General features: G+C 40.9%; 1 protein-coding gene across 5 annotated transcripts in view; it reads left to right on the top strand.

Annotated features, from left to right (window-relative positions):
* Positions 1-2,086: 2,086 nt before the first annotated feature.
* The window catches only part of SUCO (SUN domain containing ossification factor), a gene marked incomplete at both ends in the record, with an annotated part of 72,796 nt that continues 60,917 nt past the window's right edge, over positions 2,087-13,965 (top strand). For 4 of the 5 annotated variants that reach the window (XM_079697417.1, XM_079697413.1, XM_079697415.1 and 1 more), the window contains one exon: positions 2,102-2,163. In XM_079697417.1, coding sequence (XP_079553543.1) covers positions 2,102-2,163 — 62 coding nt within the window. Of the gene's footprint in view, positions 2,164-13,965 lie in introns of all 5 variants that reach the window. The other variant, XM_079697416.1, reaches the window with a different exon arrangement.

Here is a 13,965-nt window from a genome sequence, read left to right as displayed (position 1 = left end):
TGATACTGCTCTTGGGCGAGTTAAGTGCTTGCCTACTACAGTGAGAGAGATGAAGTGATTTTATTGTCATATACTAAAAGTGCCATGAACAGATCATTGGAACTGTTACCTAATTATTGCCAGAAAAATTAGTTTAGGATGAATTCTTCTAAAACCAAATCATCCTATGTAGAATTTTTCTAATATCCAGTTGACTCATAGTAAGAATTCTAGAATGAGTCAAAACATTCTGTTCCCTGGGAATACAATTAACAACTAGTTCACCTTAGAAGGTTTACAAGGAAATTACGTGGTTCAAAATTAAGTGTCAGATGGGCACTTTACTGAGTCTTTTTTCCTTCGACCACATGAGCACCAAGTGGCCTACGCTTTAATAACACCTGCTTTGAACATTTCTTACACTAGACATTGTGCCATGTTCCACGGCACAGACAACTGGAGTCTCCATTCTCCCATATGTCTGGCTGCTTTCTGGAGAAGGTAGTTCTGAGTTTCTGACAGCCAAGACAAAAAGGGAAACATCATTGAGTTATACTTTTATATTTCTTATTTTATAAAAGAAATATCACTCGGTAGAGACTAACTTCCCTCTTAGTGTCAAGAGTCAAATACATCACCAGAGACAGAAGAAGGAACACATGAGGCCAGAGGCCAGACGTCTTCTCCCGAGCAAAAAAGCTCGTGCGTCTTCCTCTATACCACCTCATAGAAGAGAACTATGTCAAGAGGCGCTTGGGAAGAAAAGCGTCAAGCATTGTGGACTTTCAGGCAGAGGGTCCCTAAACTAGCTTCTGAGAGATCTTTAGGGGCCTCAATGGCATAAAAATCTCGGGGGGGGGCACACGGCTCGTTTTAAAGATTGAGAAGCGGTCACTTTTTGTCTCAGACTGTAGCAACAGACGTGTGTACGCGACCACCTTCCCCGCTTTCGGTGAACCTCAGAACTTGGAGCTCCCCCATAAGGAGCCGCAGTTTTCCCTTCCGGCCCCACCGCAGCGAACCCAAAGCACGAATCCAAGAGACTGAAGACCAATCGAGCCGATCCCAATGGAGGAATCTGGCGGGGAGCGAAATTCTTCAAGAGGCGGAAAAGATGCGGAAGACTTCTCATTCCAACCAATCAGATGAGAGGCACTCTTGGCACACCCCTTTCCGCTAACCAATCAGCACCTAGCTCGATGGGCCCGGCCCACTGACACCCGGAAAACGTCTTTTAAATTTTATTAGTATAGCTTTTCCCCCACCGTCGTTCTAGGCCTTCCCACAAACTGTGGTCAAAAAAGGAAAACTGGATGTAACAATTCCAAAGCTGGCCAGTCTTGCAGTGAGAAGCGAAACCACAGACCTCTTCATCAAAACAGTGATCCTGGGAAGGACAGGGAAAGGGAAAGGGAAGGGTTCCGGAGAGAAAACTACAGCTCCCAAGGGCCCTTGCACGGACACGGCGCGCCCTGGGCTAGAGGGCGGGCCATCGTACGAAGAAGGCTGAGGGTCACGAGGCTCCTCTTGGACTTCCTGAAGTGGGCGGGACTTGAGATGGGCGGGGCGGTGGCCACCCCCGCCTCTCTCGCTTTGTGCCCTCCTCCCTCTGGCTCAGACGCCTGAGACGTCGGAGGGGGCGTGGCCCGCGCAGAGGCTAGTGGGGCGTGCGAGCGCCGCTGGACGTGGGTGACGCGTCTTCTTCCAGCTCAGCGGTGTATGAGGTGTCGCGGCCCCGCCGGTGATTGGTTGTTGAGAGGCTAGTACGCAGCGGCCGTTGGTCGCCGGCAGCACGGAGCGAGAACCGGGGAGGGCGGGGGGGATATGGGGCAGCGGCGGCGGCGGCGGCTGGAGGAGGCGGGCGCGGACGAGCCGGCGGCCGCGGCAGCAACGGCGATTCCCGGAAGCCTCCTGTGAAGCGCACCCGTCGGCGCCGCTGTGGGCCCCTGGGAGAGAGCGGCCAGCGCGCGCGCCGCTTAGGAGCCGCTCCTCCAGCGCCGCAGCCCTTCGGACTCTCGGTCTCATCCTCGCTCTCCTGCTCCGGCTCCTCCATCTTGGCCTCGGCAGTAGCAGCTGCCGAGAGGATGTGCCGCCTTCTGGCAGGGGGAAGAAGGAGGAAAAGATGAAGAAGTACCGGCGGGCCTTGGCCCTAGTCTCCTTCCTCTCTCTGTGTTCCCTGGTCTGGTGAGTAGCCGCGACCACACGGGAGTTTTCCATGAAGGGAGAGAGGGGCAGGGAGCGGCCCAGGTCACACCCCCAAATCATCCCGGCTTTTAGGGTGCGGGTCTCCAAGGCTCCTATGAAACGACAAACCGATTACTCCGTGACTCCTCGGCGGGCTGGCCTGGCAGCCCTCTCTGCGGAGGTTTTCGTGGCGCGTTTTGGAATTTACAGAGACTTAAGTGGGAGAGGGAGGCGCCTGGGTGCCTTTGTACCCGGTTACCCTGGCCCTTGGTGATGGTGGGTTGTGTGTGGGAAGTGTTCAGATAGAGGCTGGGTAAGTTGCTCGGGTTTAGTAGCAGCCACTTGTTTTCATGGTATGGGAAGGGCATAAGGTATGTCGGATGTGATGTGTTCCCGACAGGCGATTTTAAAAACGTGACTTGTCGTGAAGGTGACTAATGTACGAACACTGGTTCTCCTGGACCTTTCCCTCCTAGTCTTTGGCCTCGGGTACACTTGGGGTTGCTGTTCTTGGAGACTTTTGGGAGGCGTTATGAAGCACTTTTTCAAGGGGTAGATGATAAGAAGCTGTTTAGCAGACAGTGTCTTAGGGTATAGTGCGTACAGGGGTTTCTGGTAGTGTGGCTTGGATAATGTCCCGTAGTAATGGAAGGATAAGTCCTGCATTTTGAAGGCGGGAAGAGTGCTTTGTCTATAAGTTTGTGGAGTTTCTGTTAGTCCCTGGCACATTTGGGGTTTTTTGAAGGAGAAGAGAAAGCTTGTCAGTCAAAGGATCGCTACCACTGTACTTGGAAAATCCATTCTGCCCTCCGAGGGAGTTTCTTCGGAGATGTGTGACATTTGCTGACTGTAAAGATGCTTCTTCAGTCAAAGTTATTTGCCGTTATATTAGAATCTAGATAAACTGTTTCTTGTTTAGCTTATTTCTGCAAAACACCAACAATTTTTTTCATTTATGTGGGTGCCTAATGGATTCCAAAGACACTGAAGTTGTAGAGTTGTTGCTCACAGAAAATATTATGTAAATAAGAAGAAAGAAAACACTTGCCTGGCTGAAGAATTTTGATTGGCAGGTTGATAGACGTTTTAGAGAACAAAAAATTTGGCCTCTTGACGTTCATTCCGAACCCTTTAATGAGACCAGTGTTATCTCACCTACTTTTTAGTATCATGTTGGTTACCAAGAAGTGCATGTAGGAGATGAGTCCACTCACCTCATTTTAAATTTAAATTTGTACCTGAGATACGGAAACCTTGTGTTCATATCCGCTTCTTTCTGGGGGCTGTTTAGTTGTTTGTAGGTTATATATGTTTTTTCTTTCCTCTTTCTACTTAATCTTGCCCATCTTTAGGCCATGTTATTCTTCATCACTTTATGAAATGGTTGAGAGAGCAAAGAGGTTACACTTTTCATTCAGGTTTAAAACACACCAGGATCTCTGATTTTTTTTTTTAGTTGAAATATACTTGACATATAACATTGTGTAAATTTCAGGTGTACAACATGTTGATTTGATGCATTTACATAATGTAATATGGTTACCATTGTAGCAATAGTTAGCATCTCTATCACATCATATAATCATTTCTTTTTGTGGTGGGAATAATTAAGATCTGGTCTCTTAGCAAGTTGATAATTATAATACAATAGTGTTGTTCTGTACTCACTATACTGTGATCTCCAGGACTAACTTATCTACCAGTTGCAAGTTTCTACCCTTAAACATGATTTTTAAAAAATTAATTGGCTGGTGGCAGTGAAATCAAGCATTACAGTGTGGTTTTTAAAATCATTTGCAGATTTAAATTAACCAAGCTTCTATTACTTTGTTTAATTTCGGGCTGTCTTTTGCTTAAGCTGACCTCAATATGGTTTCTCAACTTTATTCATTGGAAGTAGTGAGGAGATCATTACCTGTTAGGGGAAAAAAAAAAATCAGTTAGCCTAGTACTGAAAATAATAGTCATTAAGTTCTGTAAAGTTTATTGACTTTCACAGTGAAAAATGGATGTTGAGGGATTAAGTAAATAGTGCAAAGTTTAAGAAACTTTTGTTTAAGAAACAGTTGGGTTTTTTTTGAGATTTGTTTTTGCTGCCAAATTTTAAGATATTTTAATTGTTCTTTACTGAGGCCGTGGAAAGGCATTATAGGATATTAAGGCTTGAGAATTTTTTGGAAGGGTGATGATGACATCAGGGAAGAGAAGTGGTGTGTGGTGTGATTGGCAAAGGGTATGTTGTGTCTTTTGAGGCTGTTCTTCCTTGGGAAATTGGAATAATGAAATTATGTCACTGACTCAGCTGGAGATCTAACTCTTGCTACAAGATGGTCTGTTAGGTCATTTCTCAACATCTCCATTCTGCCTTAGCCTAATGCCCATGTAGGGTTTGACAAGTTTTGCAAAGAGTCATTTTTGTTTCTGTCATTTATAAAGTGTTCCAAGATTTTGTGATCCATTTCTTTTTTAAGCCGTACCATTTTGTAGATTTATGAGTGCTATGTGTTTATACTACAATACTCTATAGTTTGTAAGTTTCTAAACTCCTCATCCTACCAATATTACTGAATTTTTCAGTCACTTTATTTATACTGTCACATATTTATAGCCTTGCTTATGTCTCCCCTCTCCTTTTGTCTTTCCAGCCTGGAGTCCTAACCTTAGATTACTTTCACAAAAGGCTCATCCTATCCTTCTTATTATTCATTCTGGTTGCTATTTTTTCCTTTTGCATACTTCATGTGATTCTTTATCAAATAGTAGAGTATTTTAGGCATAAATGTACTATAGCTGTGGCAAGAATAATTATGATAGCTATTATTTATTGTCAACTATCTCTTACAAACCTGTGGTGTGTACTTTGCACATTTTAGCACCTTAAATCTTCACAATAACCCTATTAGTATTATTGATAATTTACTTTTACATTTTATAATTAAGAAGTAGAGAAGTTAAATAACTTGACTAAGGTAAAGCAGCTATTAAGTTTTGGAGCTTGGATTTGAACCTAGGCCTCCTGATTCATGGGATCCTGACTGCTGTAATCCTTTGACTGTAGGTCAGGAAACCTATATTGTAGATAGGGCTCCATCACTTACTAGATCTGCATCCTTGGACATGTTTTGTAATTTCTTTGAACCTTAGTCCTTATATCCTAAAAGTGGGAAAACTAATTCATTCACACCCCACAGGGTTGTTAGGAGGATAACATGAGATAACATATATGGTAGATCTTTGTAAAATAGTAAGGGTACATTATCTATATGTTTCATCATAAAGTCATTCAACAAAAGTTTTTCTCATGTTCATTAAGTACCAGATGTTGTTATGGTCATTGAAAATGTGAAAATAGGGTGACCAACTTAACCTGGTTTTAGCAGTGAAAGTCCTAAGTCCCAGGAATCACCTATGTTAGTTTCCTATTGCTGCTGTAACAAGTTACCAAAAATTTAGTGACTTAAAACAACACACATTTATTATCTTACAGTTTTGGGGGTCAGAAGTCCAAAATAAGTCTTAACTGGGCTAAAGTCAAGGTGTCAGCAGGCCTGGTTCCTTCTTGAGACTCTAAGGGAAGAGTCTGCTTCTTGACTTTTTCAGCTTCTAGGGGCTGCTTATATTCTGTGGCTCCTTCCTCGGATTATTGCAACCTCTTGCTTCAGTCTTCACATCTACTAATGACAGATCCTCCTGCCTCCTTTTACAAGGACTCTTGTGATTACACTGGGCCCACCCAGACAATCCAGGATTATCTCCCCATCTCAAATTCCTTAATTTAATCACTTCTGCAAAGACCTTTTTACCATGTAAGGCAACATATTCAGGAATTAGGACTCAGACATCTCTGGAGGGGCCATTATGCAGCCTAGCATACCCGCCTTGGTCCTGGCAAACTAGGAAGATTGATGACCACCTTAAAGAGGGAAAAAAAAAAGACTTGGTCAGTGCCTTAAGTGGTGGATATTCAAATTTTTTTGTATTCCCCCCATCAGAAAAGCATTGTGCATGCACCTTTAATATGTAATTAATTGTTTATAAGATTTATACATGTGTAAATATGGTATTAGTATATTAGTATACTAATAGCATATTGGTATACATAATAAATTACACAAATTAGATGATTAAGAAAGGTGAGAAAGAAAATAAAGTCTAATACTTTAAGTTAACAGACCTTTTTGTTCTTATTTAAAAAGTAGTAGTTTGGTGAGAGGTGTGTGATTGACTGACTAGATTATTTTACATCAGAATGTGGATGAATAATAGCTTGTGCTTAGTGCTGCTCTTTTCTTGTTGGCTTGTGCTTGCATTATTATTATCTTTGCAGGAATTTTTTCAAAGCTACTTCTCCATGTTGTGAGAGTCAGTTTAGTTAAAACTAAATAATATAATCCCGAAATTGACTTCATTGAGCACACATAAATTGCAGTGCCTCACAATGTGCTGGAAGTAAAGCCCACTGTTTGTGGAACTTCTGTACTTTCCTCAGGTTTCTGACTATGTAGTCTCTGCTGTTATGGCCAGCTGACCTTCAGATCAAGTGTGAATCCATCTATTAATCTTGATAAAGCTAAATTAATTAAAAAATAGCCTTTATTTTTTAGAGCAGTTTTAGGTTCATGGCAGAATTGAGCGGAAGGTACAGAGATTACCTTTAGTACTTGCTCTCTGCACCCACACGTGCACGGCTTCCTCCATTATCAGCATCCCCCAGCAGCGTGGTTTAATTTATTTTTTAAGACTAAAAAAATCTATTTTTTTCTTCCTGAACCCGAAAGGATCATCTTGGAGAAGCTCATATATAGAGCTAATGAGAAGAGCCTGACATTCAAACAATTCTCATACATTTGACAAATAGGTACCAAAAATAGTTTAAAAGGTCTTTAGAAACTCGGAGGGAAGACTTTGTATTCTAGATAACGGTCTATCACTAGCTGTGTGTCCTCCAACAGATTATTTCTATGAGCCTCAGTTCTCATCCATAAAATGCTTTGCAGAATGGCTAGTTCGAGTTGGGAGAATTTTGTTTCAGGCAGAGGAAAGATTCCTGTTGGTGGAGGGAGATGGGAAGGGAGGTTAGAGCCAGGTTTTGAAGGGACTTGATTATTGTGCAGGTGAACTCTGATTTTAACCTGACTGAGAGGATGAGCCAGTGAACTAGTTTAAATAGGAGAAACCGGAGAGTGAGGTCAGATTGATCTTTTAGTTAGATCACTAGGGGGATAGAGTGGATTGGAAAGGACAGACTTTAGAGACAGGGAGCCCTAAAGTGGCAGTCACACTAGGAGAGAGTTGATAGATATCCACAATATCTTGTGGATAGATATCCACAAACATTTTATTAGGTAGAAACATTTATATGTTTAAAATACTTTAGTAAGAAACTAAATACTCTTTGTTGGAAACGTACATGTTGCAGATTGTACTTTAGTGCCAGGTGTATGTTACCTGTTTTGTTTTCAAGACCATATTTTAAAGTAGATTCAAAAAATAAAATTGTACCTGTTTCAAGGGAATGGAAATTGCTTTTGAATATTTGTAGTATAGGAATGTCAGTCCTTTGCGATAGACTAGTTTCATAAATGCCGAAGTTTTTTGAAAGAAAATTTGGTTTTATTTTAGGACTTTGTTTTTGTAATGAATCATTAGTTAAAATTATTTTATATTTTCCGTAAAAGTAACACCTAGCTTTGGTAGAAAATGTTTTGTAGCATTAACATGGCTCATAAGTACTAAGCTTGTTTTATATATTTATATATATATATATATTTTTTTTTTTTTTTAATTTTTTTTTTTTTGCGGTACGCGGGCCTCTCACTGTTGTGGCCTCTCCCGTCCGGACGCGCAGGCTCAGCGGCCATGGCTCACGGGCCCAGCCGCTCAGCGGCATGTGGGATCCTCCCGGACCGGGGCACGAACCCGTGTCCCCTGCATCGGCAGGCGGACTCTCAACCACTGCGCCACCAGGGAAGCCCTATACTTCTTGTTATGGAGTATTTGAACTCGATAACAGGAGAAAATGTGTAAAGTGCTTAAAACAGTGCTCTGCTCACAGTAAGCCCTATTTTGTAAGTTCTTATTATTCATTCATCCTGGATACTTTGGCAGAAGTAGGATCCTAGGCTGAGGTATCAGAGTTCAGAAGTAGGAATCCATACATCTGTTCAAAATATCAATATTACTGTGTTGCCAACAATGTATTTGGTGTGGTGGGGGTGGCTGAAGAAGCAGGAGACTTGAGCTCTGCCCTCAGGAGTATACAAGCTGCTTGTCAAAATATAGGTAGGTACTGGTGTAGTGGAAAGGGCATGAAACTAAGTTAGAGCTTGGCTGTAGTCCTTCATTTCCAGTATTAACAGTGAACATTTATTGGGCACTTATTTCTTTTTTTAAATTTTTTGTACAGCAGGTTCTTATTAGTCATCCATTTTATACACATCAGTATATACATGTCAATCCCAATCGCCCAATTCATCCCACCACCACCACCCCCACCCGTGGCCACTTTCCCCCTTGGTGTCCATACGTTTGTTCTCTACATCTGTGTCTCTATTTCTGCCCTGCAAACTGGTTCATCTGTACCATTTTTCTAGGTTCCACATATATGTGTTAATATACGATATTTGTTTTTCTCTTTCTGACTTACTTCGCTCTGTATGACAGTCTCCAGATCCATCCACGTCTCTACAAATGAGCCAATTTCGTTTCTCTTTATGGCTAAGTAATATCCTGTTGTATATATGTACCACATCTTCTTTATCCATTCGTCTGTCCATGGGCATTTAGGTTGCTCCCATGACCTGGCTGTTGTTAATTGTGCTGCAGTGAACATTGGGGTGCATCTGTCTTTTTGAATTATGGTTTTCTCTGGGTATATGCCCAGTAGTGGGATTGCTGGGTCGTATGGTAATTCTATTTTTAGTTTTTTAAGGAACCTCCATACCATTCTCCATACTGGCTGTATCAGTTTACATTCCCACTAGCAGTGCAAGAGAGTTCCCTTTTCTCCACACCCTCTCCAGCATTTGTTGTTTGTAGATTTTCTGATGATGCCCATTCTAACTGGTGTGAGGTGATACCTCATTGGAGTTTTGATTTGCATTTCTCTAATAATTAGTGATGTTGAGCAGCTTTTCTGGGCACTTAATTCTGTTCTAAGTGCTTTATATACACTAACTCATTTTGTCCTAATTAAACTCTTTTGAGATAGACACACCATTTTAAAGAGATTAAGAAGGGTACAAAGAAATTAACCAACTTGCCTAAATTCTCAGTAAGCAGTGAGCTGGAATTTAAGTAGCCTGAGTCTGAGCCTGTGCTCTTAACCACTACTCTCTGCTGCCTGTAGGCTGGGAGGTGGCCTTAGGCAAGTTTCTCTACCTTTTCTTTGTTTGTCAATTTTCTTATCTAAAAAAATGGGGCTGACTGGATTGGCTCTACAAGGAATGAATAATAGAATTATTCATGAAGCTTTTAAAAAAAATACATCCTACGGCACTTACCTTGGAGATTTGGTTAAGTTTGGGATACTCTTTTGTGCATTCCAGTCATTACTGCTAAATTAAATGAATTCTGAGATTTTTCTTTTGCACTTTTAACATTCTAAGATATCTGATTTGAACATTAGTGAACAATACAAAGAGCTGAATTGTTTAGTAGTTTCTTAAAAATGGGAAAAAACTGGACTGGAGTTGTCAAGGAAGACTTGGTTTTAAGAGAAATGACATGTGTGGTTCATATACCTTACTTCTGTGGAATACAGGTGCTTCATGAACTGAAATAAGATACACTGGTGCTGCTAATATGAATAGTGGCCTTTCCCTAGTTTGTGTGTGTGTGTCTGCTTGCCTGCCTGCAGTGGGCAGATAGTACTTAATTGTCAGGAGAAATGAGAAAGGTTATGAGTAAAAGAGACGATGTACTTGATATGGGTGGAAGTGATAGTAAGCAGACAAGCCTGAGTAGAAAATAAAAGCTAAAGTCATCCCTTGGTATCCGTGGAGGATTGGTTCCAGGACCCAACCTTGGATGCTCAAGTCTGTTATGTAAAATGGCGTAGTACACTCAACCCTCCCTCTACCCAGATGTGGAACCCGTGGATGCGGAGGGCTGAGTGTATTCTGGAAATTGTGATGGGTTTTGCAAGCTAAACCAAGGAGTAAGGCAGTAAAGATCCAGCAAGAGAAGTGGTGTTTGGAGAGTGTTATTTTGACATCATTGTGTTACAGGAGAAAGGCTGGAGGGATGAATACTAAATGAAAAGTAATTGGAATAGTTGAAGTTTTTCATAACAAGCACTTAACTTGGCAGTAGAAATGAAGAGGGTTCATTGAGCAGAGATTTTGAGGAAGTAAATGATCTGGTTTGGTGATAGGTTGGCAAGTTGGCAATGCAGTACAGTAGAAACAGCATTGGGCTATGATTCAGAAGAACTGGATTTTAGTTTGCCTCTTACCAGCTCTTGGTCTTCAACACCACCTTTCTGTTGTCCATCTCAATGTCAAGAGATGTTTACTGAGGCTTTTCTATGTGCTGCCTTCTGTGCAAGATTCTGGTGGACAAAACAGAAAAAGTGGCTGCTTTCTTGGAGCCTACTGTGGTTGAGAGAATAAATTCTAGGGTCTAAAATGATGAATCTGTGAAGTAAAGTTCAAAGAGAGAAGAGGAGTTAATTTTTTTTCTTTTAACTTGGGAAACTAGAGGAATTGGAGGTGTTAAAAAAGAACTGGAAGAGTTGCAAAGAGTCTTAAAGGAGAAGGAGATGTTAGTTGAGGCGAGTAGAATATCCTAGTGGAAACGTTATATAGGCACTTAAATGCAGACTTCAGTGAAAATGAGATTGGGCTGGAGCTGTCCTCATAGAGGGGATCATTTTTGAAACAGAACCTTTGAACATGGAGTTTCTGCAGGTACTTAGAACAAGCAAAGGTGACAAGCAAAGTAAAGCTCTGAGAGCGGAAACTAGGGAAGGTGGAAAGAGGTTTAAGGAGGTCATTTGAATGGTCAGCAATATAAAAGTCTCAGATAGCCTGAAAAGCTTGAAAGTTGAGAAAAGGGCCTTGTTTTCAAAAGAGAGAGGTGATTGGTAAGTTTTTGTGAGTGTTGATAAGTTTTTGTGAGTGGAAATAGAAGGTATTTGGAGAGTGGTAAGTGTGAGCTCGTACACATTTGTTTCGCAGCCAGAAGGGATACAGGAAGCTGGAGTAGCCTCACACTTGTATGTTTCAAACCACTCAACCCATTTCGATTTGAGGAGGGATACTGAGGGCCTACTGCAAGGGACTTGAGCATCTGTGGATTTTGCTATCTGCAGGGGGTCCTGGAACTAAGATACCTAGGGACAACTGTTTACACTACTCTGGAATTTGATAAATGAAAGAAGATAAGGATAGTAGCTGATAACAACTGCTAACATTTGAGTGCATATTCTATGCCAGGCTAAGCATTGCACATGCATTATTTCATTTTCCCATTTTACAGTGGAGACATACAGGTTTTGTAATTTGTTCAAGAGAATACACCTGGGATTAACACTTGGGTCTTTTGACTCTGAAGTCCATGCCCTAGCCACTACACTACAAAGCTTTATATTTATCTCTTGTGGCTGCTTTCTAAATCAAGAGGTAAATATTGCCCCTCCCTTCTAATAGTTCTTATATTTTTATGGTCTGCTGTAACTAGCCATGACTAACATCATCAGTTCTTAAGGGAGTGGATTAGTGTTATTTTCTCACCTTTCTTTTCATTTATCTATTGATCAGAGAGTATTAAATAAGAAATGTAGCACTAGAGAAAGATCGTAGGCTTTGGAGAGGTAGGTCTAGATTTGTAGTCACAAATTGAGTGACATTGGGCCAGTTAACTTCTGAGCTTTAGTTTATTTGTAAAAGTTAGATTAATATTTTAATCTAAACTGCCTGGCACACTAAAAAAGAAGACTGTTTTCTTCTAGAGACATCAGATATTTAGGATTGGATTGATCATACTCTGTTTATGCCACCTTCTGTATGGGTCCCCCTTTTTCCTCCATTTTACACCATTACTCTTTTTATCTTCTATCTTCATCTTCACTATCTCCTCCATGTTAGGCATTTACCCTAGAGTATATTTGATGTGTTTTTCCAGTCGACCTTCATGTATTTACTTCATATATTTGTGTTTTCTTCCAAAATAATGTTTTGTTTATATGTTTTAAAATTTACATACAGGGTATAATGCTATTAATCTCATTCTTTTTCCTACTTTTTCCCACTGAACACTTTTAGAAGCTTGTTTTAGTTACTAGAATCATCATTAAGTGAATTCTACGTAGTTAATGATGTGGCAGATGCCTCAGGAAGGCCTGATCTCATTTATTCATTCATTCAATGGGTATTTATTGAGCCCTTTGTGTGCAGGCTGCTTCTAATGAGAGACTTTATGCCAACAAATGCATTTGGGAGTATTTGTTCCAGTTGCTTGTCTTCTGCGCTCCCAGTACTATAGATGAATTAGGGTGGTTTTGTAGTAAATCTTAATTATCTGGCAAGGTGAAACACTTGTCTTTGCTTTTTTTGTTAATATAGTTATTCTTAGACCGGTTTTTCCATATCATATTTAGAACATTAGGATCCGTCAGGTTTTTTTGTTTGTTTGTTTTTGTCTTTAGGATTTTCTTTTAATTTTTATTTTATATTGGAGTATAGTAGATTTACAATGTTGTGTTAGTTTCAGGTGTACAGCAAAGTGATTCAGTTATACATATACATATATCTATTCTTTTTCAGATTCTTTTCCCATATGGGTTATTACAGAGTGTTGAGTAGTTTCCTGTCCCATACAGTAAGGATCCTTCAGGTTTTTTTGTTGTCCTTTTTTTTTTTTTTTTTTGGCTGTGTCGGGTCTTAGTTGCAGCACGCAGGATCTTTCGCTGCAGCATGCGGGCTTAGTTGCCCCGTGGCATGTAGGATCTTAGTTCCCCAACCAGGGATTGAACCCGCATCTCCTGCATTGGAAGGCGGATTCTCAACCACTGGACCACCAGGGAAGTCCCCCTTCAGGTATTTTGTTAGGAGTTATATTTAAGTGATGAATTACTTTGGGGAGAATTGCTGTCTTTACTCTGCTGTCAGTAGCATTCCATCCATGAACATATTAGATCTTCATTTAGTTGTCTCTTCATTTTATGGTCATTATTAGAGTTAACACTTTTTTTCTATAAGTGGTTGTGTAATTTTTAAGGTTAATTTCTATAAATTATTTTATAATTTTTGTTATTGCTAATAGTTTATTTTCTATTTTGTTATTGCTGGGAAGGAAAATACTGACTTTTTTGCTTATATTTTTTTTTTTTTTTTTTTTTTTTTTTTTTTTTTTTTTTTTTTTTTTTGCGGTACACGGGCCTCTCACTGTTGTGGCCTCTCCCGTTGCGGAGCACAGACTCCGGACGCGCAGGCTCAGCGGCCATGGCCCACGGGCCCAGCCGCTCCGCGGCATGCGGGATCTTCCCGGACCGGGGCACGAACCCGTGTCCCCTGCCCCTGCCTCGGCAGGCGGACTCTCAACCACTGCGCCACCAGGGAAGCCCTTTGCTTATATTTTTAAATTGAAATAATTTACATACAGTGAAATGCACATATGTTATCAACTGTATAGTTGGATCAGTTTTGACAAATGCATACATCTGTGTAACTCACACTCCATCAAGATACGGAACATTTCCATCACTCCAGACTGTTTTTTCATGTCCCATTCTACAGAATTCCCTGAAGCAACCGGTGATTTGATTTCTGTCACCGTGGATAGTTTTGCTAATTCTGGAAC

Source organism: Hyperoodon ampullatus (genome assembly GCF_949752795.1).
Source record: "Hyperoodon ampullatus genome assembly, chromosome: 2".
Taxonomy (NCBI): domain Eukaryota; kingdom Metazoa; phylum Chordata; class Mammalia; order Artiodactyla; family Ziphiidae; genus Hyperoodon; species Hyperoodon ampullatus.
The sequence above is the reverse complement of the archived record's forward strand: the minus strand, read 5'-3'. Positions and strand labels throughout refer to the sequence as shown.